This window comes from Ciconia boyciana, chromosome 9, assembly GCF_034638445.1.
Source record: "Ciconia boyciana chromosome 9, ASM3463844v1, whole genome shotgun sequence".
Classification (NCBI taxonomy): Eukaryota; Metazoa; Chordata; class Aves; order Ciconiiformes; family Ciconiidae; genus Ciconia; species Ciconia boyciana.
The window spans coordinates 5,596,648-5,624,547 of NC_132942.1; the positions used below are offsets into that span (position 1 = coordinate 5,596,648).

The 27,900-nt window shown below is 41.2% G+C and overlaps 2 protein-coding genes across 9 annotated transcripts in view; one reads left to right on the top strand and one right to left on the bottom strand.

Annotated features, from left to right (window-relative positions):
- HNRNPAB (heterogeneous nuclear ribonucleoprotein A/B) overlaps positions 1-25,607 on the top strand; it is a 31,148-nt gene extending 5,541 nt beyond the window's left edge. The window contains exons 6-9 of one of the 6 annotated variants that reach the window (XM_072873187.1): positions 909-1,017; positions 1,111-1,263; positions 1,342-1,426; positions 25,166-25,607. In XM_072873187.1, coding sequence (XP_072729288.1) covers positions 909-1,017; positions 1,111-1,263; positions 1,342-1,412 — 333 coding nt within the window. In that variant the 3' untranslated portion in view covers positions 1,413-1,426; positions 25,166-25,607. Of the gene's footprint in view, positions 1-908; positions 1,018-1,110; positions 1,264-1,341; positions 1,427-1,682; positions 2,008-20,723; positions 21,433-25,165 lie in introns of those variants that run through there. The other 5 variants (XM_072873184.1, XM_072873186.1, XM_072873190.1 and 2 more) reach the window with 5 other exon arrangements.
- Positions 4,108-13,447, bottom strand: PHYKPL (5-phosphohydroxy-L-lysine phospho-lyase). Of its 3 annotated transcripts, none has more exons than XM_072873181.1 (13): positions 13,335-13,447; positions 11,255-11,373; positions 10,251-10,410; positions 9,528-9,602; positions 8,595-8,682; positions 8,384-8,500; positions 8,074-8,156; positions 7,550-7,775; positions 7,131-7,285; positions 6,545-6,634; positions 6,206-6,336; positions 5,700-5,756; positions 4,108-4,266 (listed from the first exon to the last, which is right to left on the bottom strand). In XM_072873181.1, exons 1-12 carry the CDS (start codon positions 13,391-13,393, stop codon positions 5,728-5,730), a joined length of 1,332 nt encoding a protein of 443 aa, XP_072729282.1. In that variant the 5' UTR covers positions 13,394-13,447; the 3' UTR covers positions 4,108-4,266; positions 5,700-5,727. The 3 variants fall into 3 exon arrangements, with proteins under 3 accessions (XP_072729282.1, XP_072729283.1, XP_072729284.1); XM_072873182.1 differs by having other exon boundaries at positions 11,255-11,535; positions 13,335-13,422; XM_072873183.1 differs by lacking the exon at positions 13,335-13,447 and adding an exon at positions 12,933-13,041.
- Positions 25,608-27,900: the final 2,293 nt, after the last annotated feature.

The window sequence follows — 27,900 nt, forward strand, 5'->3', positions numbered from 1 at the left end:
AGATGAATGCTTATGTGCCAAGGGAGCTGAGAAATCATGCCTGTATCTCGTAACTATGGCTTGTTTTTGCGTCATAGTGATAATAAAAAGAGCAGGTTACCTTAAAGCTCCTGTGGTGAAGAATTCCAAGCCAGGCTTCATCAGGTGCTGCTATAGTTCCTTTCACAGCAGCAGTAGCTTTCATCTCGGACTGTGTACAGATTCAGGAACTAGGAAGCTGGCTGACAGCTTGAACTGCAGCTTGGGAGCCTGTCTTAGAAATGTCAATTCTGGTTGTTTTTAGCTGTTCTTAGTATTTGATAAGTGGTGATTTCAAGTGTTGGTAGGTGTACTGTACAGTCTCAACACAGATGCTCAGTGTATGGGATGTGTGAAGGCTGTCAGGAAAACTTGTTCTGGTGCATTTCTTGGATCCTTGTTTATTCAGTGCAGCTCAGGTGAAGTGGTCTAGTAGCAACAACCTTGTCTTGGAGGTTGTGCCAGGACAGAGGGCAGCCTTGTGGCTCCTACAGGAGTGGTGGCTATGCTGAGGTGGCCTCAGCACCTCTTCCATGGGGGACTTGATAGTAGAGAATAGGCAGTATAAAGTACTCTGAAAGCAGTGGCCTGCTTTGTATGGTCAATAATGACTTACCTCTCCCATCCATGGGGGAGTTGATGGTAGGGAATTGGCAGTATAAAACACTCAAAGCAGTGGCCTGCTTCGAATGGCCAATGGTGACTTACCTTTGTCCAGGAGGCACAATAAATCAGATGCTTCTGGATATGCATTACTCCTGGTCACATGACGGAGCACAGCATGCATACCTCCTTTGCCTCTAGAGTAACCTCTGGCTTTCCTAGGTGGTTAGGTTGGGTGCTGCTGCTATAAGACAGGATACACACTCTTCCTTGTTTTTTATTTTCAGTGCGAGATTAAGGTAGCACAGCCAAAAGAAGTATACCAGCAGCAACAGTTCAGTAGTGGTGGAGGAAGAGGTAGCTATGGAGGAAGAGGCAGAGGTGGAAGAGGCGGCGGTAAGTACTACACGCACTACTTTAGTATGGACACGTTCTAAATAAGTTGTGTGTACTAAAATGGGATTTTGTGGATGGTTTTCCCTTCTATAGCTCAAAGTCAAAATTGGAATCAAGGTTATGGCAATTACTGGAACCAGGGTTATGGGAATCAAGGATACGGCTATCAGCAAGGTTATGGTGGCTATGGAGGCTATGATTATTCAGGATATGGGTATTATGGATATGGACCAGGCTATGATTACAGTAAGTAAAGAGAACTGTATTGGGTATAAGCAAGCGTAACTAATTAGCAGTTTAATGCATTTGTTTTCTTGTTCATAGGTCAAGGCAGTGCAAATTATGGGAAGACACCAAGACGTGGTGGTCATCAGAATAACTACAAGCCATATTGATCAAACTTATTCAGGTATGCAGTGGCATGGTCTCTTTTGGAAAATGACTGCATAGGTTTTGTATACAATGCTGTAGATGGATATTTCAGTTCTGTACCAAATTTAACTTTACAATAAATTTCTATGGCCTGTTAAATGTGCATCTTACTTGGAAGAGCTCCCTGGAAATGTTTTACATGTTTAATACTTACAGATAACTAGTTGTCTTAGACAGTGTGGTGTGTAAATTTCAGCCTTGCTGAAGGTATTAATTAATGATTTTATTAATAGGTTAAACTGAAACTGATTTTGAGGGTCTGCTTAAAGCTGCAGCTCTGCATCTAGGGACTGCCTCTTGGAGTTAACTATGGACTCTGCATTACTCCAGTTGTACAGAATGAGATGCATCTTAGGGAACCAGTGTCACTTTCCACCATTTTATTTTGTATTGTTTTTGTGTCATACATTTCCTGTAATGGAAGTGTTAATTTTACTGTACTTTTTGGTACCTTTTTGGAATCTAATGTATTGTAAGGTATTTTACATGTGTTCTGATTCACCATGACATGGATATTGAAGCTATCCTAGCTTTTGAAATAAAAAAGGCGTAATCTAGTGTCTTGTGCCATTCTTCAGCTTATGTATTAGTAAAACGGCAGTATACTGTTCCCAGAAATTAGTTCATGGCAGTACCTTGATAGGTGAAGAGTTGTGATAAAATGTGTTTAATCTTAAAACTAGAAGGCTGTATTGGTAGTTGTGCTCACTTGCAGTTAAGTGGCAGCTAAAAACTGCAGTCACTTCTGCCTGGAGGTTATGGAAGAGAACTTGGGTGGAAAGCCCCAGCTGTTGGGGATGCTGTGCTGGCATGCTGGTGGCTCATGTTGTAGACAAGTGCAGAGGCTCAGCATAACTGTGTTAGTGTCTGCACTTGCAGGGCTCTGCTAGGAGGAACCAGAGGCATAGGTTTCAGGTAGGGCTTGGGAGTCTAGACAGCATTGTGGGAGGAAGCCAAGAGGTGTGCAAGAAGCTAGCTGCTCTTCCTTCATGTTTCACTGTCTTGAGTCTGAGACTTTTCTACAAGTTCTTCACAGTATGTATACCTGCCTTGAAAGACAGGTTAGACAGCCATTAAATTACCAATGCAAAGTCTGAATTTTTGCAGCCTTTTTGTGTATCAAAATGCTAAAGAACTTCCACTGAAGTTGTGGGAGGAAAAACAAAAAAGCTGCCTCTAAAGAGGCAGCCCTTTCTCTAGAGATGACTGACCAGTTAGAAATAGCTTTCCTTTTTTAACTAGTTTACTGCTATCTTAAGGCAATAACTATCATGTGATTTGCCTGTCTTGCTGCAGAATAGTCCTAATCTCAGATTTATAAGTAGCAAGTGCTGCTGCACAAAGTAAACTTCTAATCTTTGTTGCAGTAATCGATTTGATTTTTACTTTCCTTCTAAAGCTAAAATCTGATAATATTTTTCTCGTAATAAATTCTGTTTGAAAAAAAGGGAACCAGAAGTGGAATCAAACCCAGTAACTAAGACAAGACATAAACAGATGTTACTAGTCACCTTTTCACTTTTTTAACAAGGGATGTAGCTATTCCTGCAGGGACTGTAAAATGCTGCTCCCTGCTGGCTGTCCTTGAAAAGAAAAACTTGCTGTAAAGTTAGTCTGTAAGACTTTCTGGGGTTAAGTGGAAATCTTGAGTATAAAAAAGATGAAGCAGATTTTACATCTGATAGTTGACATAACAGCTTTACAGCTGGAGTATGTAACCTAATGCCCAACTTGCACATAAAAAAAGTTGCAGACCACTGAAATGAGTACAGTATTTAAAAATATTACTGTCTCAAGATTTAAAATTGAAATGCTTTATTGCATCCTTTTACTTGTTCTCTTATGAAGTAAAGGGCAGCAGAATATTTTTCTAGCAAATGGTTTGTTCTCCAACAGGGAATTTACATAGTATCAGGACCGTACTGCTGCAGTACTTCTGGCTAGTGTATTAGCAATAGTTTGTCAGCTGGCTGTTGTGTTGGTGCTTTTTGGAAGTAGGTTCTCAGGTAATGCTTCTTTGACAGGTGATGTGGCCTTAAGCAGAAATTGAGGATACTGGTATTTAAATGCAGAGCTGGCTTTCCCTTTCTTCTTTGCATGAAAGTTTGTGATACAAAGACCAGGTAATTGCCTGGTAAAAGCAAGGGCTTGTACACAGGGTTGTTGCTTATGGCTGTAATGTACTCTTAATTTACGATTCCTACTTTGATATTTGTTGAGGACAGACTATTTTGTAAGAACTGGTTTGGGAGCCATGGCCCTCAGCTGTCTGTTCCTCATGCATTTGATGTTGTGAATTTAGGACTGAAGAAGTTTTTGACTTAATCCTGTCACTGACACTGTTTGTTTTGAATATAGTGCTACTAGGGACCTTGTTATGAAACTGGCTACTGAAACTGGTCAGAGGAGCCTGGGAAGGACTGAGTGTACTGGCAGCTAGAATGGTGTTCGCATAGGTAGCAGCAGATACAAAAAAAGAGAACCCATTGGTTTATCTTAATGTTCAGAAGTCATAACTTGAAAGAGCATGAATTTAGAAAAAGTAGTTTATAGTAGCTACTAGAAGTATATTCCTTTATAATCAGTTTTAGATATGCTGTTTTAAATAAAAGCCACTTCCACACTTCTGCCAGAGTTGAAACAAGCTCTTGTAAAATTTATTTCTCCTAAAGCTCTTACTAATAACAAGATATAACTGAAAATAACAGAATCAAAGGTAACTTATCTGGTCTAAGACATGCTAGGATGAAGATTAAATGTGCATTATTATAGTAGAATAATGTTTCTTAGTAGCAGATCTTGAACATTGTTTGAAACCTATGGAAAGAAAATAATGTTATGGTTTTTTGTAAAAGCATCATTAAAAGGAATCTATTGCCTCATTTTTGCTTACATTATATGTAAGTGTTACACTAGCACTGTACTTAGTAAGAGGCCTTTTGCATTCTTGGTTTCCTGTAGAAAATGAAGGCATTTTTCTTGCTTAGTTTAGATTACAGACAAGCACATTAGGTCATTAGGCCTCTAAGTTAAACTGGCACTGTTGAGTAATCTTTCTGTTCTCAAGAATAAGTAGTACAAACAGCTGTATGTCTTTCCATTAACTTGCTAAATAAAGTATTAACACATTTTTCTTGTGCCTGCTATACTAATATTGCACTGAACTAAAAGCATGTTTCACCTTAGCTCAGGGCCATAGCACTGTGAATCTAGTATGGTGGTTGAGGCCACCAATTATTACAATGATTACCTTAGGTACATTCCTGTTGAGGTACCTAGAGGTTTACTGGGCACTTGGTTAAAAAACACTTGGTTTAGTCAGAGTACGGTGGGTTGTCTTCTAGTCAGAGTACAGTGAAGTACTCGGTGTACCAAAGGGTGTTGTTACTGAGGTGTTAACTGTAACATTACACTGTGCTCATGAGTGTGTGGCAAAATGAATTGCAGCTAGATGTTCTCTGTAAGCAAGCTGTAGAGGGACCCCAACAGATACTAAGATTTACAAGGCTTGGAAGACTTAACAGGACTCAGTCTTACTGATGCCCACAAGTTGCTGAGTATTTAGGGGTAAATTGATGCTTAAGCATGAGGTAATAGCCATGAACCTGAAATGATCCTATGAAGTAGTCAAAAATCCTCAAGAGGACAGAAGGCAATACTATTTCAAAGTCAGATGTTAAGTAAAACAGGAGCTATAGTAGTAAAAGTACTATTCATAGCTTTTCATAAAGTGGTTAGGATAAGTGGAGGTTCCCAAATTGTGGCATGCAGAATATAGAGTGTTCCTGCCCTTAAGGGCATTAAGGGGAGACTTGCTGAGACGTAGTTATACAGCTTCTGTCTGGAGACTTAAGGCACTGAGCAGCTAGCATAAAAGCTATGTTTTTGTCTTGATGTGCATGTCATTTGCAGGCCAAGGGTTAAACCCAGTCACTCTCAAAGCTTCCCAGATAAGCATAGCATGCTCTAGTGGTAGGCATTTCTGGGACATGTTGGACCTAGCTTGCAAACAAATGAATACATACAGTGTTACTAGAAGTGTCAGACTGATAGAAGGTAGCTGTGAGTGCCAGATGTACACAAGTCTCGTCCATGCTTCTTCTAGATTGCCAGAAATTCCAGCAAACTAATTTCAAGTAAAAGCATCTCTGAGGAAACTTGGTCCTGCTCTACTGCCAGTGACTATGCTCATTAAGTTATGTTTAGGAACGTTGGATTTTAAATAGTAAAGGGTGAATATAGATAAATACCTGCTCAGGTAGAACAAGGAGATGTTTGCTATTGGTTTAGACATTCTTTTTCCATATCTGGAGAGAGAATAAGTAACAATTTAGCAAACTCATGACTTGGAGACAAGTTTTTTGCACTAACTTGGTTAATACTGAGTGTGCAGAAGTTGTATGAAAATCTGAAGTGGCAAATGCACACAGATTATGGCTGTCAAGAATGAAATTTGGACAGCTTTTACCAGTTCCCCTTGTTCAGATGAGTAAACACTTCAACCTCTGCCAAAGCAAAGCTATTTTAAAAGGCATATGCATCTGTGGAGTAAATAGTTTTCTTGGAGAACTTTAAAACAGAATAATTTTGAAATGAAGGCTAAACTTGCATTGACTAAGACTCATTTTCCTATGTGCTCAGCATCTACCAGCTTGGCTGTATTTTAGCACTTCTGAAAAGTAGGCTCAGCAGCTCAGCATTGACTTTGAGGCAGTCCAACAGCAACCCTCTATAAGGCAGTTTTGATCTGTGCTACCTGTTAGTAGTCTGTCAATTGTGTCCACAACAAATTTTGCATCCTCCATACTGAAGCACATTGGAGGCTTGAATTTAAGCACATTTCTTCCTGGCCCATCTGTACTCAGTAGAATATATTCCTCCTTAAGTCTGGAAAGAGCAATAACAGATAATTATGTTTACCTTTGCACATAGTTCAACAAGCATCAGCATGCAGGCTGTGCAGACAATGCCTTTCTGCGCTGACTGGTTTCTTTCTGCCAGTTGGCTGTATTTTAACAACTATTGAGTGGCAAGGTTACTTTGTAATTGTGTGCTTGCCTTGCGCATTGAGGAACTACCTGATTGTGGCTTGTACCTTGTTATTAGATACTCCGCTTCTGCTGTGGCCGGAGTCCTTTCTGCTTGATCCTTGATTAAGTCCACTCCAATGAATAAGCCAGAACCCCTTTAAAAGAAATAAAAATAGTCAGTCTGTGTCAGAGGAGAGAACTGCAAGTGAACTAAAAAACTGAGAAAGGTTTTTGTGAGACCAAACCTTTACTTCACCTGATGTTTGGCTAGTGATAGAAAAGGTACTGCTGTTCTACAGAAGTGTAGTAGTACAGTACAGACTTTTATCTGCTCAGAATGCCAGCACAGGACATAATGTTAAAACATTTTCCATCCCACTCATTAATTCTGTTTTGTGTACTTGAAGTAAGAGTTCAAACAGGAAAGTGAATTCCTTTAGCAACTAATAAATCAATAAAGCAGTACTGGCCTAGAGTGTCAAAGTATATCAGACTTGATAAGCTCAAGTTTGTTTAATGTGTAGCAGGCTGTTGATTTTTGCTGAAAACACAGATTTAATGAATTTCTTAAAACCACATCAGTTGGATTGAGTTGTCTGGTTCAGTCAGTGAGACACAAAGCAGCTGAAAATGTAAATAAGGCACTGATACCTGACATCACCAATGATGGGATGCTTCATTTTCTGCTCCTTGAGTAGCTTCATCAAGAAGTTTCCTACTTCTGTGGCATGAGCCTGAAGGTGTTCCTTCTCAATCACATCTAACACAGCTAATCCAATTGCACATGAAACAGGGTTTCCTCCAAACTGAGTTCAGGAAGAGAACACACATAGCCAGGGAAAGGGAAGAAAGATACAATCTTGTCACTGAAAGTGTAGCCTCAGTGATATAATAAGCATACTGCCATATATATCAGATGGAGCCAGTAAATAGGAAGTTATATACTACAAGTATACAAATAATATAAACAGGAACTGTGTGGGTGATGAAGATTAATAAAAATGCTGCATCATTATCTAATTTCAATAGACTCCTGCGGAGAAGGAGAGTTTGGTCAACTTTTTACTTACTGTATTAAAGTACTCTACTCCTGTGGCTGCAAATGCTTCTGCAATTTCTTTTGTTGTTGCTACACAGGCAATAGGGTGCCCATTTCCTATTGGTTTCCCCATAGTGACAATATCAGGTACAAAATCATCTCCTTGAAGCTGGAATGCCCAAAAGTGCTTGCCAACCCTGCCAAAGCCAACTTGGATTTCATCAGCAATAAATACACCTCCTGCCTTGTGCACATGCCTGTAATGTAACAGATTTTATTGTCTCTTAAGAGGAAGCAGAACATAGTATTTACTGTTTAAGAACATGCAGAAAGCACTACTTTGCAAACTTCCAGGAAACAAACTTGTATGGGCCTATATTCTATATCATGTGTTTCAAAGCACATCTTTGCCATACAAAGCTTGCATTTTAACATTAAGGCATAGGCCATTTCCTGCCTATCAAGCTATATGCTACAGCAAGCGGAGAAATTCTGTCATCTATATTTAGTAAGTATGTTAAATTTAAAAAATTGAGATAATGAATGACCACTTACTCTGCAACCTTCTGAAAATAGCCTGCTGGTGGAATGATTTGACCACCCACGCTGGGCAGAGATTCAACAAAAAATGCAGCGATCTGAAACATATGTAGCATGTAATGTTTTGAACACAATACAGAAAGTTGTGGAAATTGTGTTAACAGTTAGTAAGCTCTTTGTCATTAGATGGTTCTTGCATGATTATATAATATTGTCTTATTGACAAGTCCATACCGCTCAGCTCAGTAATCGTGAATGGCATTGACAGTCAGCCATGCTCATTTCTAAGGCAAGACAAAAAATGGTTAAGGAAAGCACTTTTTACCTTTCTGCCTCTCTTATGTGCTTGCTCAATAATATTTTTCACTTCATTAGCATAGGCTGTTACTGAATCTTCACGGTCTTCTCTATAAAGTCCTCTGTATGTGTCTGGAACAGGAGCCTATGCAAATGAACAGTATCCTATATTCAGTATATCATAAATAAGACTTCATTAAATTTACAAGTAGTCGATAGTTATAGGCTGAAGTACATACCACATGGACCCATTCCTTTTGTCCTTCTAGATTTCTGAATTTATATGGGCTTATGTCAATCAAGGATGTCAGATGTCCGTGGTAAGCACTTAAAAACAATTAGCAGAACTAAATGGTAATTTCCTCAGTATCAAGAGTTCTTTAGGATTAGCATTACTGATAGCTAAAGAGTAGCTAGGCTCTGTCACCTGGTGGGAATACAGTCACAATTAAGCTGAGAAAAACTGAGATTTCTGTCAATCAGCTTAGTAGCATTTGGATTTTTTTGCACATCTGAATATAGGGGACGCAGAGGGACAGTACTCCTTGTCACTGGTTTGCCAGGGCCAGTGACTAGAATCACAGCAGTGTAAGTTGTGAGCAGTGTTACGAGATTGCAGAACAACTGGAGGGGATATGTCTGGCCTACTTCTGAATATCCTCCAGCAATGGGGTTTCTAGTCTCTCTGGGCATCCTGTTCTAATATTTGACCACCTTCATGGTAAAAGAGTTTTACCCTATGTCTCATCAGAATTCCTCAGGTTCAACTTACGTCCATTGTCTTTTTTTCCTGTCACCATCCATCTTCAGGCCTGGCTCCATCTTTTCTGCTCCTTCCCATTAGACAGTTGTAGTTACAGTAAGATCTCCCTCTAGCTGTCTCTTACAGCTGAGTAAATCCAATTTTCCTAACCTCTTATGGCTCCCTACCCATCGTGGCAGGCCACTGCTGGCCTCCTTCCAGAATGTTAACAGCTACTGGGTACTGGAGAGCCCAGCCTGGGCACAGTTCTCTGGGCTGGTCTCACAACTACTGAACAGAGGGAAAAAATTACTTCCCTCAACTTCCTGGTTACAGTCTGTCTACTACAACAGGTTTTCAGAAATGCTCTGACCACAGACCAAAGCTGAGCCTTGTACCCCATGGTAGATAAAATTGCCAATATACTTACTGGTCTAAAACTATAACATCTTCATGTCTTGTATACTGTCGTGCCAATCTTAGGGCAAGATCATTAGCTTCAGATCTACAATTGAAAAATGTGATAAGTAAGTGTTTCATTGTGGATGTCTGAGTTTTGAAATTCTGACCTTCCTTGCAATGCTGTTTGCGTCTGCAGAGAACAGACAGAATTTGATGCATGTTACTCAGATCCCTTAGTAATCAGCACTCATTAGGTAGGACTCTTCATCAGAACAGAATCCATCTTAAAAAGCTGTAGTACAGACACTACTTTGGAAACAGTTCTTTTTCTTTTATTTTTTTTTTTTTAAGCTGTAGTGTGCTTGGGACACAACCCCCACCCCAAGCAGAAATATGCATTGTTACATTTAAATTTGATAAGAGAAGTAATTCCCAGTTCAGAAGACAAGTCAGACCAGAAACTAATACAGTAAATATTTACATTAATGTTTTGTAGTCCACAGCCTTATAAACAGAATAAGACCTGTCTTAAATAAAGCGCTAGTTTATTTTCCCAATAGAGAGCTTGCTAAATGTGAAGTTCAGCATCACTGAAGTTCTAAAAGGACCACAGCTTTTTCAAAAACTCCAAACCATGTTTTTTGTCAGTATCTAGTCATCCATACCAATCATGCTGTTGATAATGAAGTATTTTACTTGTCCGTATATAACTAGTGAAAACAGAGTATCAACTCTAATACACCTCACTTACCCTGAATTCAAAAAATAAAAGACGCATAACTTCTCAGGTAGCATTTTTGAAAGTCTCTCTGCATAATCAACCAAGTTGTCATGAAGATAACGAGAATTTGTATTTAACAATTGATTTTGTTCATGGGCTGCTTTTACTATATCAGGGTGACAATGTCCAACTGCAAGAGAGTGTGGAAAGTGGTTTGAGAGTTCTTCCATATTACACATAGCATTCATTAAATGCATACTGACTTAACGCTTAGATTTCTATTAGTACAGAGCTATCATCACTGCTGATTTCATCAGTGGGGCATTAATGATATTGTCAGCAGAAGACAATGTCGGTACAAATCGAAAGCTTTCACTTAAGCTTTCTTTTTTTTCCTCAGAAAGTTTGAAATTGCCTTTTACTGTATTTTATAGTTTCTAGTTGAATACTAGAAATTGATATGCTAAAACAAATAATGTCTAATTTAGTATTTGGATTTAGACATTCGAGTAATTCAGGTAGGGGTTTGGGTACGTGCAGGTAAGCTTTACCATCAAAGAATTATTAGCTCTGCTAGAGTGCTAGTGACAGCACTGACCATTTAGAGAGATTTCAAATACTGTAAGAAAGAAACAGCTAGTTCATAATATACAAGTAAGGCACCATGCAGGCACACAATGGTCCTGGACGGTACCCTCAGCAGTAACTTTTACAAATACAACAAACTGTCCAGCCATTTGTTAGTCTTACAGTTAGGTGCTTTGAGCTTTCATGGAAAAAAAAAAATCTGTAAATTTTAGATAAGTATGTTTCTAGGAAGACAGAGCAGGAAGCAAGTCTGGAAAGCACATTGATGCACACAGTAATTCAAATATGAACCGTAAGTTCCCAAACTACAGGCTCAAGAGAGGTTTCTTCCACTTCTCCAATTAAACAATCCCTCCCCTGACACAATGCAACAGTGGTAAAAAGTACTGATTGTTCCTTGTTCTGTTAGAAAAACACGATATCAAATAACATGACTTTTAACTTACCGTGAGCGACGTTGTTTATGCAGTCAAGGTACCGTCTTCCATTCTCATCATACATATACTGGCCTTTTGCCTTTACGATCTTCACCGGATCATTAGAAAAAAACAGCTTGCAAGAAGAGCTACGGCAAGCATCAGAAAGCAAAAGAAGTCTTGGTGAATTTTAGAAGTCGCATAGTTTACTCTGCTGGTAATACTTTCAGTTCAGTCAGTTAATCAAGAGAAAGACTTCCCCCGTTTGCCAGCACGTGCTGTCATCCTACTTCTGGCACCTTCAACAAAGCCTGGGGTGGGGAAGAGAACAGGCCTTGTGCTCTAAATCAAGTTGATTTTTGTCAGACTTACAGGGAAAAAACACACTCCAGGACTGAAAATCCTTCACTAGGAATCTAACCATAGCACACGGGTAGGACTTGACTTACCTCTATAGTTTCATCCAGTCTTAACTACAGTTCCTTGCTGTCTGCCCTTCGTGTTCCTGAAACCCTCTTTGGTGCCCTTCTCTTACCTTGTGATCGTTTTTATTACATTCTTGCGATTCTCGCTAAGATCCTGATTTTCCAGATAGCATGGTGCGGGTGATTGTTATGTCCATATAGAGCTTCCCTAACCGTAGCTGAAACCTTAAGTGATTTTACAAGGCTGGGTCTACTTCAGAGCGTTTGTTTTGTTTTGCTTTTTAAATGAATTGCCAAACATGTAAAATTGAAATGCATGTCTGCCTAAGTAGGAGTTGCAGAGATTTGACTCTGAAGGGCAATGCCAAACTTCCATGCTTCATTTAGTAAAAGATTGCTTATACAAAAATAAAGTAATAATTCGACCACAAATACAAAATCATTGTCAAACGAACAACAAAAGACAACAATAAAATTAGAAACTGCTTCAGTATCCCTCCCCCTATAGGAATCCTATGCTTTCTGTGTGAGCTGGCAGTAGAATGGTAAAACAGTCAGGTTTTTTGTAAGCTTGTCCTGACTGCTCAACAGATGCTAAGAAAGCACTTACGGAGGGTGGGCCTCTGTTCCCAGTGGCAGGGCAAATCAGTTACAAAAAGATTAAATACGCTTCAGGTTTGTATAACTAACTGGCACAATTCTAATTCCAGCGTTTACTTTCTGCCCAACTTCTGGATTCATAAAACATTTAGAGATTAAAGTAGCCTTGTTTTTGAATATATATAAGGTACAATATGAAGGCACTCCCACAGTTAAATATAACGGTTCTGCTGCCATTCCTGGTAGCAGTCTACAGAACTAAGAATTTTTTAGGTCAGTTGAAGCAACACAAGTAATCGGAAGTTTGGAACCGAGTCTTGTACTTAAATCTGTCAAACTGGGCAGACGTACGTTGTTAATTCTGTCATGTTTTTGGTATAATAAAAAGTTTTCTGAAAGACAGACTATAACACTAGGTCAGGCAGCAGCTCTGCCTCGCCCAGTGCTGTCCCGCAGTTCCACTGCTGAGCCTCCAGCAACTCTGCAGGTTGGTTAGTTCAGCTCCACCTCGTGCTCTCAGCTAAGCTAAAAGGAAATGCTTTCTAAGCAGTTTAAAGTTTAAACAGGCACACTAGATATCATACAGGTTTTATACTTTAGTTTCATAACCCCCCTCCTTAAGAAATGCTAATTATTCTTAATTACACCAGTAGAATCAGGCTCTGCACGCTAACAGCACCGACCTTCCCTGCAATGTTGCTAGTTTAAATCTAAAATTCTGGCGAGGCAGGAACTGGGTGGCTTTAGCCCCGGGAGCAGTCGCGGTGTCCGAGGGCCGGGCTCGGAGCAGCCAGAACTCGGCGCCGCGGACTCGTGCGGGAGGCCGCGCCGGTCGCCCCGCGGCGGCGAGCGCAGCCGGCGAGCAGAACCGCCGGCCGGGGCAGCGGGGCCCCGCGGCGCCCGCTCCCAGCCTGGGGCCGGGGCCGGGCTGCGGTCGGTGGCGCCCGCAGGGCCGGGGCCGGCGGGACGCGGCCCTGCAGCCACGTCAGGCGCCCCGCGGCGGGACGGGCAGCCCGGCGGTAGCGCTCTCCCGGCCCGCGGGGCGGGGGCGGCGGCTGCGGCGCCCGGCCGGCCACAGCACTTACCCGATGAGCTGCCGCCGCAGGGCCAGGGTCTCCTGCCGGGAGCGCTGCGCCGGCCTCATGGCCGCTCTCGCCGCCGCGGAGGTGCCGCGGAGGTGCCGCCTCCCTCGGAGGGCGGCCCGGGCCGGCCCGGGGAGGGGCCCGCCCGCCCCGCCACCGCGGCGCCCCCTGCCGGGCGCGCCGAGCTGCTGGCGCAGCGCTGCCCCCGGGGGCTGGTGCCACCCTCTGTCGGGTGGCTAGTGCTGTACCAGCGGCACCGGCCATCGCCGAGTTCACAGCTGCGGGACAAAGTGCCTTGCCAGGACATTTAGCTGAAGCTGCACAAGGACACGGGCATTGCACGTGCGTCTGCTCGAGCAGCGCTGTCACTGTGCGCCTCCCTTATCACAGAGCCCAGCCTCAGACCTCCCAGCCGCTCCCAAATAACATCCAAAACATAGCTTTAGGCAAGCTGATTTCACAAGGAGTAGAACAGTGACTCACCAGTGCTTTCAGGCTCCTCCAGCTGTGAGGCTGGACTCTTCACTTGCGGCATCAGCAGTGGTGACTTCATCTCTGAGGTCCCATAGCACAGATGGGGGAGAGGCTGCATCTGCTGGGGTCCTGCAAGGCTGCTGGCAGCTCCTGTGGAAGCTGTACCTCACAGGTGCACCACTGGTGGTGGCATACAGCCCCAGATCCCACTTGGTTACCAGCCACCTCAGAGGTAATAATGTTTTTGAGGGCTCTTCAGGATAGTTATTACAGCTATATCATAACACTCTTGTCTTTTGAAATACTTACACATCAAGGAAGTTTCTTTTATAGTTGAAAATAATTTGAGGCGGTAGCCTAGGTGTTACAACTGTATTAATTGTTCAACACATACTTCACTATTTAAGCAAAAGTAAAACCAGACCATGTATATTGTTGTACTCTTGTGTTTGGTTGGTGACAGACAGGTAGAGCTGACTGACTACTTAAGAGCCAATCCTAGGATAGGCAATAGTTGGGATTAAGAGAGGAAATGCTGTCATCAGATTAGAATGGTCATTCCTCCGTTCCTGTTTGACTGGAATTACTTAAGGAAAAATAGGAAGATAAAGAAGCAGAAAGGATATTGTGGGGTGGGTTGAGTCCTCTGCCACTGCGGGTGTTGTATCCCATAACTGAGTTAATAAACTTATCAAGCTTCATTCTAAAAGATGCCAGATTTTTTTTCCTTCCAACTACATGTTTCACATTCTTTTGTTTTAAATTGACAACATCTTGTTGTTAAGAAGACTCTAGAAAACGGAGCAGACCTTTTTAAAACTACACACTTGGCAGACTCTGTTGCTGACTAGAGATAGCCACCGATAATTATCTCTAGTTGCAGTTAGTTGATAAACACAGGAGCAATTTTAATTTTTTGTAATATGGAGAATCCAAAACCAAATTGCTATGCACTTAAAGTTAGATTGAACATAGGAAGTCAAACGCAGTTGTTGCATAGAAGTCAGGTTTTAAGTAACAAAAGACAGTGGAGAAAAAGTTAATAATGGCTGTTAATCTTTATTTGAACTCTTGTCTGGTTAAGATATTTAGTAGCTATTTATAATAACATCCTGAACATTTACAATTTGGAAAGTTTATTCTTGGTTACAAATGCAGAGTTCATTATACATATTCACACAATTGTAAAAGCAATCTGTACAGAGAGACCGTTTTTAAAAATCTAGTCTTTGCTTTTATTACAGAAAGCACAAGAAAAAATATTTGTGGAGGTCTCAAGCTAATGTACTGTCCATTACAGCTTTAAACTAGAAATACATGATGCAGTACTAATTAATACCATTTTAACATGTTAAAACAATGGATAAGAAATACTGTTATTAATGCCTTCATTTTTAAAGTAGTTGTTCCCCCAAGAAATGAGTAAATAGAATACTTTTCATGGCACATACATGATTAAAAATCACAAAGAGTTTGCAAATAGAGATGTTAAGTACATTTTCTGTATTTTTAATATCTATATATATTTCTTTTTAAAGGTGATACATTTTACAGAGCTTTAGTCAGCTTTGTATAAAATACCATGTAAATACGTTCAAAACAAAACTAATTTTCGCAAGGTGTCCAAACTGCACACACACATAAATAGCCCTTTCTCCTCTGAACAGCCTTACTGGAGTGATGCGGCCGCTCACGTAAATAAGGGACACTTGCATAACATGGTAGAGGATTAAGCCCTATCAGCATAATTTTAAAACAAATACGGACAGATAAAGCACACATTGCTTGTATTTTTCTAAACTGTATACAAATAAGTGAGATTTTCATTTAGATTTTAAATACCAGCAGGTATAGTTTCTCAAATCACCTTGTTTCAGAAATGCTAGCCGTACATGCCAGTTTTAAAATATTTCTATGCCCAAAGTAATTTAATGCAACAGAGCAGGTGGCTTTCAGTTTTGACTGTGGTATTTTGTGCTGAACATTCATAATATTGAATATTTTTGATTGTTTCTTGAGATACCAGAAAAAAGAACCCCAAACAGTAAGGCAAAAAGCTGCTACATTATGCAATTGTCTATAAAACTGCACTCTGCCGATGAAACTAACCAGCAAACACAAGAGGACTCCAACTCTCATTCTAGCTGATGGCAATTTCCTACCTCTTCTGCTTAATTTGGAAATTCAGTGGGTAACGTGGGTGCTTTTGCTTTGCAAAACCAGGGCATAATTTTTTTATGTAATAGCAGAAACGCATGTTTGATATGCACCCACATATACTTTATAACACGTAAAATGCACTTTTCAAAGTTAAGCATACAATGCAGTGTTTAACAGCATATAAAAAAGCAGCAAGTGGTAGTAGTGTCATTTACAGATACTTGGGACATCTCCGTTTTAAGTTTCTGTTCATTAATATCTACATTATATAAGAAGCCACACACAGATGCACAAGTGAGCTGACTGTTCCATGAAACTGCGCAACTATGAGGCAACTTCTACCAGAACTTAGTGAACAGGGATTGATTGTTGTCCTAAGACGTAGGAAAACTGCAAACGTTAATAATGTATTTCTTACTCCACTCTGTTGTCAATAATGCCACTTCTTATGCATTGAAAACTCATGTTTCCCAGCTTTCTTGTGGTTTTCCCCCAGGCTCTCTACAGTAGTATAGAGTCATACAATTTATTAAGTCCTTCTTCCATTCATTTCTAAGTGACAGGTTTTTGGCACTTACTTTAGCTGCAAATTACACAATAGTTAGACATCCCTTTTGTTGTGCCATCTAATGGTACACAAGCATATAGAAAAGTTGCAGTAGTTCACCTAGGGATGTGAAAATACTAGAAGTAATTTTTAGCTCACAAATGTAAATAATAATCAAGGAAAACAAAGTTGAGGAAATGGATTTTTTACTCACTGGTTTGCTTCAGTCTGCAGTAGATTCCCCAAAGTGGAGCTGTGAGGTATTTATCACTATTGCAAAAGTCTCAAAGAAATATTGTTACATAAATGCTGTCCTGTAAGGTTGCCAAGGTCAGTATATGCCACAGTGATTGCTTTGGCAAGCTAAAGTGTCTTAGGCCTCTTGAAATCTATCCAAATACTTCACTTTTCACTTGAAAATCTTCCTGGTTAAACAACTGGAAGGCTAGCTGTGCTACTAAGCACGTCAGCAGAGACTTAATAGGTAAAACTTAGGAGCTTCAAATGAAATAAAGCAGTACTGAGGTTTTACTCTACCCTTGGACACCTACTGAGGACACTCCTAGCTATGCTAGTACAAGTTGGAACCAAACTCACTGATCCGAATTCAGCCAGATACCTACAGTATTTGTCCAGGACAAGTGGTTTGAGGACATTTAATTTTTACATTTTTATCACTTGTTGTTAATATTTTTGCATATCTTAAATATAATCTGTTGTCTGTAAAGAAAATAATTCAAAGCTTCTGTGCTCTAAAATTTAAAAATGGAAACTTGACAGGTAACCTACTCCAGATAGATTTTATTTGTATAAAGCTTTAAATTGTGTGGGCAACAACGGGACTAAAAAAACCAAAAGAAGTGAGAATATGATGGTATTTCCCAAGAAAGAAATAGCAGATTTAGAAAAAAAAGATTAAAATTTCTATCTATGCGCTCCTGTTTTACGAATATCTATTCAAACCATGTCGTTATGCAAAAGGTGTGCCCATCCCTATGTGTGCTGTCAATTAAGGGACAGTGTCACAGCATAAAATTTGCATAAAGTTTGTCCTAGCATAAAATTTGTTTCTCTCTATTAAAAAAAGACCTCCTCTAGAGGGCAGCATTAAATCAGTATTCAATGACCAGGAAACCTAAGCTCTAATACTCCTTTGTAATGCATACTAAATTTACAGGCTAATAAGGCACAGTTATATTAACCAAGGATTCTTGTTTACCATTACGATAAAGCTGGAAATCTTTGGCATCTTAATACTTTAATTAAGCTATGCACTACAAATGGGTGAGTTCTTTCATTCTGGCCCAAGAGTCCGCTATATTTGGCTGATTGCAAAACCATGTGCTAGGTATAAAAATTCACAGATTCATTCTGAGCTGTGGGCTGGCGAGATGGTAAACACTGCAGACTGAAATCTTTGCTGGTGTAATCTGGCTCAGCACTATTACAGCCAACACATTTGTGCTCAGTTACAGCAGCTGAAATGGGACACAGAGCTGGCGTGTGGGGGAAGAGAAGAAAGTAGCCAAACGAGAACACAGGCTTTCTGGCATGAAAGCCTCGGTCCTCGCAAACATGCTTCCTGGATAGCGGGTTACTATAACAATCTTAAAACCACGGGTTATGACCTGTGTCATTCTCCATGGATTACTTGTCATCATCGCATAGGATGGCTCGAACTGCTGAAACCTCACACATGTTTTGCTGGTTTGCTTAAGGATTTCAAATGCTGAATTTATGAAATTACAGAAGACAAAAGCTAAATATTTCATCTATTGGTTTCCTAAAAAGAAAACACATCAGAAAGTCTTGTATCGTTGGAAGAAACACTCTTATTTTTAAATACATAGGAGAAAAATCCATACGGAAATAAATTCATCACCATTATATATACAGCAGGTGTTAGAAGCAGTGTATACAAGAAAGGTGATTCCCCCCATGTCTTGATTTTTTTTTTTAAACTAAAATCCCAGTGCATTACAGCTTGGAAACAGTTTCAGTTTGGAGTCAGACTGGGTTTTCTCTGCCACCTGTTTCATAACCCCGAGAAATATTCCTGAACTTGCTGGCCAAGCCCATGATTCAGCTGCAAAACTGATTAATCTCACCTGCCCCATCAGCACAGGCCAAATCATGGGGTTCACGCTCTGGCAAAGGGCCTCTCGAGCTGACAGCAAGCTTTCAAGCACTGAACTGGAGTTACAGACATGGGGGTTATTTGGCCATATGTTCCCTTCCCCCCAGCAGCTTTAGGGAGCGCTCCCCATGCTTGCAGTCGGCTGTAGCATCACCACTCCTGGAGCACTAGGGGCCGGGACCGACACAACCACAGCGAGCAGCAGCTCTAGCGTTAGTCACTTAATGCATTTGCCATGTCTTGCGGCACAGTAGCCCTGCCTGCAGAGCTTTGTGGCTGAAAAACTTTTTAGGGGTTTCAAGTGAGTTCTTTTGCCCTTAGGACTCAGTTTGGGAACTTTGCTTCCAAAACTGATTAGGCTACAGTATGTTAGAGAGAGGATGTTGGTCGTAACTGGAAAGATGGTCATTAGCTACAATTTTAAATAGAACAAGCCTTAAAGAAAGCTGCTTGTCCTCTGCTCCTGGGCACCAGGCAGATGTGCTTACCTTAACATGATGGAAATCACCATGCTTTCATGGTCGGTTAAATTAAACTAAGGAATTTTGTTTTGTAAACTAGAAACCAAAGATAAAACATAAATGTGGCTGGGCTTCTGATTCCCCCAAGATCAGTGACTTAAGTGTGTTATCCAAAATGTCTATTGATTAATCCATGAAGCTAACATACTAAATACTGTAGTGATCAAGATAAATCCATTGCTCAGTCTCAGATTGACCTACATTTCATAAGCATCAGCAGCCTCCCTGTCAATCCTCTTTATTGCTACTGACATCTAGTGGTAACATTTAGCTGCATTTCTGAATTCCTGTAATTACAAACAATCTTACATTCTCTCAAACCAGAAAAAGAGAGCGCGGTTTCCTAGGGCAAAAAATGCACTACGCTTTGTGAGAGGCTGAGATAATTACTGAGTTTTGAGCGAGACTGCCAGTACTACTTAAAAGTAAAATGTATCTTCATGAGCTATTTGCAAACTCAAAGTATTCAAAAAGACCCACATAAACATTTTCATATGGAAGGAGAAAATAATCAACTGATCCAGCATGAATTTGCTGAGCAAAGCACATCTTTTTTTAACTCTTCCCAATACGATCATGACTGCTCTGAAACAATTTAGCCTTTAACAACCTACTCTTCTAAATATGTGTGTGTGGAAAAAGCACATGGAAGCCTAAACAGATTTCCTCTTAGACACTGCGCAGTCGATACAAAAATCAACAGTTCCTCTGACACAGATCTGCATGATACGATCGATAAGGAACACTGAGTTCAGAATATAAAGGCCAAATGCCCTGATCTCAGTTGAGGACCGGGAAGGACTTCAGGTGCAGGTCGCAGTCGCAACCCCCCGCAGCAGCCTTGCCCGGGCATCTGTACCTCGCTGTGTTCCTGGGAGCTCTGCTCTCCACAGGTCTCAGCTGCTTTGGTGATGGAAGGGGTTGGTAGAGCAGATGTACCACCAGCAGATCCTTGGAGATCTACTGGCTAGTTCCTTATAGCCGAAGTGGCAATAGGTGCCGTATACAGCAGGATCCGTACCTGCCAGCATTTCTAATGGAAATGAGAGCGGCAGAAATCCAGAGAAGCTACTGTATGCAGGCTGCCGATCTGTACGTGTGCAGTGAATCAGATGTCCTGAACATACCAGACTTGCTGCAGGGGCATAGATGGATCTCTTTTGTATGTGCTGGACTCGCCATATTCAGGATGCAGAATGGGCATTTGCCTGGGAGTTTTCAGAGATGATCACTAAAAGGTTTGGCAGCTGAGGCGGTAGCAGCGATGGGTATGGATACCAGCTGCAGTCCTGTGCTAGGAAGATAATTCTAGCCTTCGTCCTTGACTGGCATGGAAATGCTGTGAGCGGTCAGGCTGTGCCTTGGGGACGGGGAAGAACAACCCCAGTTAAGAGGTTTAGTCGACGCAAAATGAGCTCTCTTTCTCCGTTACGAGCAAATGTCTTGGGTTCTGTGGCAACAGAGACTCTGTTGGGAGGGGGAAGGCTGCCATGCAGAGCGATTAGAGCAATAGGTAAAGCACTATTCTGGTATTCTGTATCAATGTTTTTCAGGCCTGGCAGTGGTCACAGTTGATGCCTACAAGCACTGGATATTCCACAAGTTGAAGACGGAATACTGACTTGTTTACCTGAAGATAATAGGACTTCGGGGTATTTCCTCAGAGAAAATATAAATTTTAATATAATTTCATAAGCTTTAGAGGTTAGCTTGTCTTGTAGCTTCAGTGATACCAAACTTCTTCAAGTAGGAGCTAGATAGAAAGCTGTTTAGTTTTTGCCAGCGTATGTAAAACAAGACTTTTCTATCTGCATTGTAGATTGTTTGTGGACACTTCCAGATTCTTGTGCTTTCTGCAGTCATTCTGGGGACTGAACTCTCATTGATATCAGTAGAGGTTCCATGAACAGGACACCTGCAGGATTTTGAGTGTAGAAGCCCACAGTGTGGTTTGGAGTAGTGAATTGCTTTTAGTTTGGAGATGACTGGGGGAGATGGGAAGAGCAACTGTACATTAAGGGAACAATTACAGATCTTCTTCCCGGTGACGTCGATCAGAGATATGCCTTCAACCTTCCACAGAAGAAGATTTTTAGCTTTAATTTGGGACAGTAAAGGGGTTTTTCAAAAGCACTAAAAGCCACTGGGAGCTTGTTCAGCTGCTCCTTATGCCTTTAGAAACCCCTACACCAAAAGTGATAGCTAACAACATGAAATGGAAGTAAATAAAATGCATTTTCATTGCTGTTTTGAGTTACATAATTCTTGTTTCTTGATTTGTTAGTTGATCTGAATTTACACGGATTTAATCTATATGGTGACCAAGAAAATGGTCAGTAACTGGTAAAGCTGCAAAGTATAGCCACAAAGCAAGCAATGTCTAGGTGTAGACCCTAAGCGGCTAACAAAGACATGTAACAAAATTCACTGCCTACAGCCCTAAGTCTTTTGTGTCCACATCTACCAAGCTAGATGGCCATTTCGGCATTTCCCAGCAGATAACAAATGCTCCCAGCTGACTAAAAGGATAAGCTCAAGGACAACTAGGACCCAGTCACAGATAAGAACTCACAGAGATCAGTCAAACGTCACCCTACCTGCATGGAGCACTGAGCATGTTCCTACTGTTCTTCAGAATATCAGAGCAAGAACTACCTTAGCACTAGGTCAGCTTGGACAGGGCAGATTGCCCCTGGACGGTCGCATCCCTCTCTCAAGTCCTCTCTGGCCGTAGCTGCCATTAGAAATGCAGTGGAACAAGGATCTAACAGAGAGTTTGGATCTACTCAGTACACCAAAAATGACTCCCTTCTGTATTCTCTAAGATGAAGGCCACAAAGAGCCCTTACATCATCTGGTTTGATATCGTGGTCAGGCTCTTAATTACACCTAAGACTCCTACACAGAGCCTAGCAACTTGCATTGGGCTAAAGTATTTCCTCCAGAAATGATTCGTTAAATCAAAAAGGCATTAAAGTGATGGGGATTACATCACTGGTCTGGTTAGGATTAACCATTAAAAATCCATGGCTGGCTTTATCTGATTTTGTGTAGCTTCAGCTTCCACCCGTTGGATGGATATTTGGACATCTTTCTCTGTTCAATTTAAGAACTTGTTAATATAAAGCACCTCCTCCCTGTAAAGGAATCTGATTGCCTCTTGATCTTCATTGTAAGCTGAACAGACTTGGCTGTAAGCCATTTTCTTCCTCCCTGAAATAGTTTTTTATGGCTTTTTACTGCACGATCTCTATTTTTTTCAACATCTTTAAAAATGTGAACAGTGGAATAGTTTGCAAATTTGTAATTGATCTCACTGAATGCCATATGCAGATATCAAAATCATAATCCTCCTTTTACTGATTATCCCGCTCTGCATGGGATATGCCGGAGATGAGATAATTTAAAGAAAGAGACCCAAAAAGGGGAGAGAAGGAAGAGGACAAGAGGAGTGTGTGGAGTTACAGAGTTTACAATTAAAACCACATAAACCAAGAAAAATCAAATGCAAATGAACCCTACAAACCAAGACAATTAAATACTCCAAACTCCCAAGTTTTGGGAACCCCAACAGCAACATTATGCGCTTGTTGTTTAAGAAAAGACTTCAGCAGAGCCCTCCCTGTCCTGCAACTCTCTACGCTGAAAGTATTACTAGGTTTTTGTGTTTTGAAATTCTGCAGTGGAGGTTTCTTGGGGAATTTGGGTTCCACAGTAACAAAGCGCTTGCGCATCTTCAGCCACAGACCCCAGAACAGGACCCAGAGGTGCTTCCTCTTGAGAAAAAAAAGCTTTTTCTTGATAGTAGTGGAAATAACCACAGGTAGTCGAGGTGGTTCTGTTTAGCCAAAGAATTGCTATTTCCATCATATCAACAGCAGGTAGCAATGAATGGAGCTTGGCTTTGTTTCCTCTGCAAGTTGCAAGTCCTTCTCTTGTTTGACCAGATGGTATATAGCAGCTTCTTTCATTTCTAGGGCTGCATACTTTTTTTCTTCTTTGTTTTCAGCCAGGTTTTTTCACCCTTTTAATGTGCATGTGCAATGCAAGTAGAGAGGTGAGAGCCAAATTAGGATAGGGATTTCTCCCTCCTTCATGCGATAAGGCACGCTAGGCAACACGCTGCCTCAGTACTGTTAGTTCACGCAGCAACATCAGCAGTGAATACTGTTCATTCCCAGCTACTGTCATTGGTACCTTTATCAAATCCTGATGTTATCATGCGTATCTTACGGGTTTGGGAGCTTTACAATATTTTCAAAGTCCATAAATGACAGAATTCAGTATAAAAAAAGGTCAATATATTACTGTTGAAAGTTTTTTTTTTTCCTTTTTTTATACAAAAATTAAAAAGATCAAAATATATCACATTATTTACATATTGTGCTTCATGCTTAGAGATCACTGAAAAAGAACACACAGACAAACATTTTAATCAAAGAGAAATGCTCCATTCATTACACTTACTAACCTTATTGTTAATATTATAAGGATTGGCATTTAAATTTCGTTTAACATTAACAGTACATCCAAATGACTTACCACAGAATTAAAAACTTTTATATGTTAAGGGCGTGCTCACATTCTAACTGAGGGCTTGCAACCAGTTAGTAACATGCTTGCTATTAACTCAAACTGTGTCCACATACCACATGTTTGAAACTGGGCTAGTAATTCCACTCAGCTTCAGTGTCCTACCCTTGTCGGAGAATGAGGTTACAGCATCCTCCAGCAAGTCTGGATCAAATGCTCATCTTATAGGAGGACACGTCTCTCCTCATTCTCCTGGGCTGCCTTTAGCACTTACAACCCCTGGCTGTTCTGGGTGCATGAGACAGCATGAATTACCTGACCACGTGCACCCTGATTTACTGATTCGAGCACCGAAGCAGCGTAGTGGTTGTGGATTATCATTACAATGGCAGAAAGGTCTTTGTTCGGAAATAAACATTTTGTAGCTCTTGCGACAAAGAGGTACCCCACTGTAAAAGTCTCAGCTAGAGTGTGTGGTCTAAGTCACCCCAGCACATTTTGCAGAGTGGTGCGGTCTTTGTGTGAGTGGTTCCTGAACTGCCTGGGCCATAACAGAAGCCTAGTCTGAGCAAGCCTGAAAAAAAAGGCATTGCTACTGATAATATTAACGAGAATGATTTTTTTATGCTTAGCAAGTTTTTGGAGTGGTGTTTCTAGCACCAGTCTACAGCTGTGGGGAACAAGACATGAAGCTAGATGGAATCCTGCTCTCCCAAGGCATGGCATTATGTCTGCCAGGCATATAACCTGTTGCTTAAAGGAAGTGCCGCAGTACAAACAATCACCATGCAGCAAACAAAATTACTCAGGACCTGCTCAAGGATATACAGTTATTATTATTACTGTACCTTATGCCAACATCCTGCTACTGGCAATCCGTCTGGTCCCTGCAAAATTGAATTTACAGATTTAATTTCTGTTGACAGTGACTTAAGTATCAGACCCAAAAACCTGAAGCTCAGTCTTCACAATGATGAAAGGTTTAGCAGCACCGTTAATGACCATGCAAAACCCATTTACTGTATATGCACAAAAATAAATATACAGGCAACGTAGTCCGTGCGTCACACACAACACAAAATTGAATACACCCCAGGGCAAAAAAAAAAAAAAAAAATCTACACTTTGTTTTTCCTTTAAACAAAAAAGAAAATGAGAACAAATATAAAAATTTGGAACCACAGTTAATTAACTTTATAATCTGCTTTATAAGGTAGTGTTTTTTGCAATCAGACGTATATATGGAAAGCATGATGTGGAAATGTATTTTTCGTTAATACGCGCTTTTCAGTTTGGGGGCGGTGATGTAATTTTTTTTTCCCGGATGATATCCTAATAGTGTTAAATTCGATCCTGCGGTACTTAGTTTCTTTAAGACATCTTGAGTTGCTGAACTGATTGAAATAGAATGAGTTGTGGACTATGCAAAGGGAGTGAAAATATTTGTCTTTTTCTGATGGAGATACAAGAAACATAGAGAAATCAGAAAGCCAGAAGAGCTTACCTACCAGGAGGAAAACACTGAAAAGGAAGGAGCCCCTTAGAAGAGGAATGGACTATGTATGACCAACTCTTTCAAGATACTTTAGAAGAAATAGCTGACTTCAGCTGCCTTTTCTGACGCTGGATTTTTTTACGGCTCTTGGATCTCTGATTGCATGAATTCTGCCTGTAGAGCTACAGAGAGCACACATGCACTGACCCTTCCCTCAGAGCCACCTCCAAATTAACTAGGGGGGGGAAGCCACGAGGATGTGTACGCAGCGGAGAAAACGGCTAGTGCAAATACAGGTCAAAATGCGTTTTTACATTTTTTACTGTAAATGTCAGTCATCACATTTTTTGTATTCTGTATTGATTTTATATGTAAAATAGCCTATGCCCAATAAAACAGATGCAGTGAAGTAAGGTTACCCTCTCCAGCTACTCGTAGTGTAACAGGTCGAGTTATTTTCACATGCTTTCCTATAACATTAGTTAGGAAACAGACACATTTTTCTGCTGACATCAGTAAATATTTTAGTCCATAACTATTCATAAAAAAAAGTGCAACTTGCACATTTGCCAGAGTTGTCTGGGGATGAAGGGTCCAGGGGACAAGGCGCAGAGCAGTTGTTTGACCTGGAAAGACCCTGACCTGCTGTTAAAGCGCATCCTAACACCAAGAGTCACGGGGTTGATCTCTGCCCTGGGCTTTTTCTCCTTCCCGTGCACTCAAAATATTATTTTGGCCATCATAAAACTCCACGCCTTTCTACCGTGTTTCACTCGACTGATTCCAAAATGACTTACGTACTTAAAAAGAGCTTTGCAACCTGCGCAAAGGCTCACGCTCATGGACTGAAAGCCGTCGCCGAGAACCCAGCAAGGCTCCACCTCACGGTGGGGTGGAGAACGAAGACAACGCTCCCAGCCAACGTGCAACTAACCCTCACATACATCAGCAGGAAGATGTGCAAGTGCTTTACTAACTAGTCATGCGGTAGTTACGTATCGGAGGAATCGCCTACTGCAGCTTACAATGCCTTCAATACACATAGGTCTTATGTTTTCTATATAGTTAAGATGGGAAATAGTTGGTAAATATAACATCTCTAGGGAGTAAATACGGAGTTGAAGCGGGCCTGCTGCTAGTAATTGGTTTCTTTGACACATATGAAAGTAATTTAACTTTTTGAAAGAGAGACAGCTCACTGCCCTTTTGTTTCTCTGAAGACAACTGCAAATCATCTAGCATGCAGCATTTTCTATGCTTAAAAAAATGAAAATAAAACAATGACCTTTTTTAGCTAGTCATGCAGTGTGCCCTGTTGGGGAGCAGAGCATGAACCTTCCTGCACAGCCGCTGGACTTCAACCTGAGCTCTGCGGGGCAGAGCTACGTGCTGACACAGCAAATGCCCTTCTAATGCCCAGGGTGCTGGTGACCCCCTCCAGCCACCGCTCTGCAGAACTGGCCATTCATTTGGGGACAGCTTTTCAAAGCCCAGACTCAAAGGGCTGCAGCAGCACAGGCACGAGGGAAACCGAACTGGGCTCGTAGGTGCTGAGAGAAAAAAGACCTAATTTTTAGCATGTTATCCTAAAGGGGCAAGCATCCCCTACGTGATCTCCCATTGCTTACACTCCTTATCTGAAGTCATTTTAACTGTGGGAAGAAGGCACGACACACTGGCATCCTTCCCCGAGTGCCAAAGCGAAACATCCTGTTCCAGCTCTGCTGCCTTGTGCCCTTCCTCTCCCTGGAGGGATTCGCTACTTGGGACAGGGCTTGGCCACAGCAGAAACACACACAAACCATGCAAGAAAGAAAGAGAGCAGATACCGTACCAAAGGGCAGGGCACGCTCGCCCCATCCAGGCCTGGTAAACCTGGGTCCCTTTTGCTGCCTGCAATGCTACGATCTCCCTGTTTGAAAAAATAACTGCTTGTTGAGAATGATAAAGGACATGGGAGTTACTCAAACAGACACCCATGTTTCAGCAGAGGAGGATGGGTCCAGAACTTTACACCTCCATTTCTGATGATACGGCAAGTCAGCAGAGTGGTTTTACAGTAGGGAATTCACAGACACGTAGAGTCTGTCATCTGGGAAAGATCTTCTATACACAAACCAGAGATTCATGTTTGTAACAGCGCAGTGAAAAAGATGAGGGTTAAATCATCCAGCATGTTGAGGGAGGAAAGGTGATGGTCAGAAACAAAAAAATTAATTGTAGTTCACATTCAGTCTCCAAGCAAAATAAAGCATATTGACTGAAGGAGCTTTTTGCCGGTATAGTGGAGCTATACAACAGCTTTGATTGCCATAGCTGTGCTGGTGGGGCGAGAGAAAGTCACACAGTTAGAAAAGAAAGGGGTTTTTTGGAGCGTGTTGGAGCAAGTACTTGGCACTACTAGTTAGGTGCAGCTGAACTAGGGGCTAACAGCTACATTTAAGTAGTTTTAGTTCAATAGTTGATACGAATCAGCCTTTCATCCTGCAGCCTCAAAGCATTTTGGAGAAAGGATCTCTCTGGTTTTAGTTATTCTATGAAAAATAGTAATGAAAAGGAGATATATTTGAGCAGGCCAGATAACTTCTTATAAGCCGGTATAGATTTTCTTTTTCTGGGCCCTATCAAAGGAATGAGAGGTTCTGGAAGTGGACTAGGGAGATCCACCTTCCTCAGGCTCTAACACCCAGGAGGTTTCCTGG

What these genes read in the sequence shown, in the direction of transcription:
- PHYKPL (XM_072873181.1), bottom strand. Translation starts at nt 13,393, where the DNA reads ATGAGGCCGGCGCAGCGCTCCCGGCAGGAGACCCTGGCCCTGCGGCGG. An exon ending in GATGTTATAGTTTTAGACCA is followed by an intron (nt 8,683 to 9,527) that starts GTAAGTATATTG and finishes ATTGTTTTTAAG; the next exon opens with TGCTTACCACGGACATCTGA. An exon ending in TATTTTCAGAAGGTTGCAGA is followed by an intron (nt 7,776 to 8,073) that starts GTAAGTGGTCAT and finishes GTTACATTACAG; the next exon opens with GCATGTGCACAAGGCAGGAG.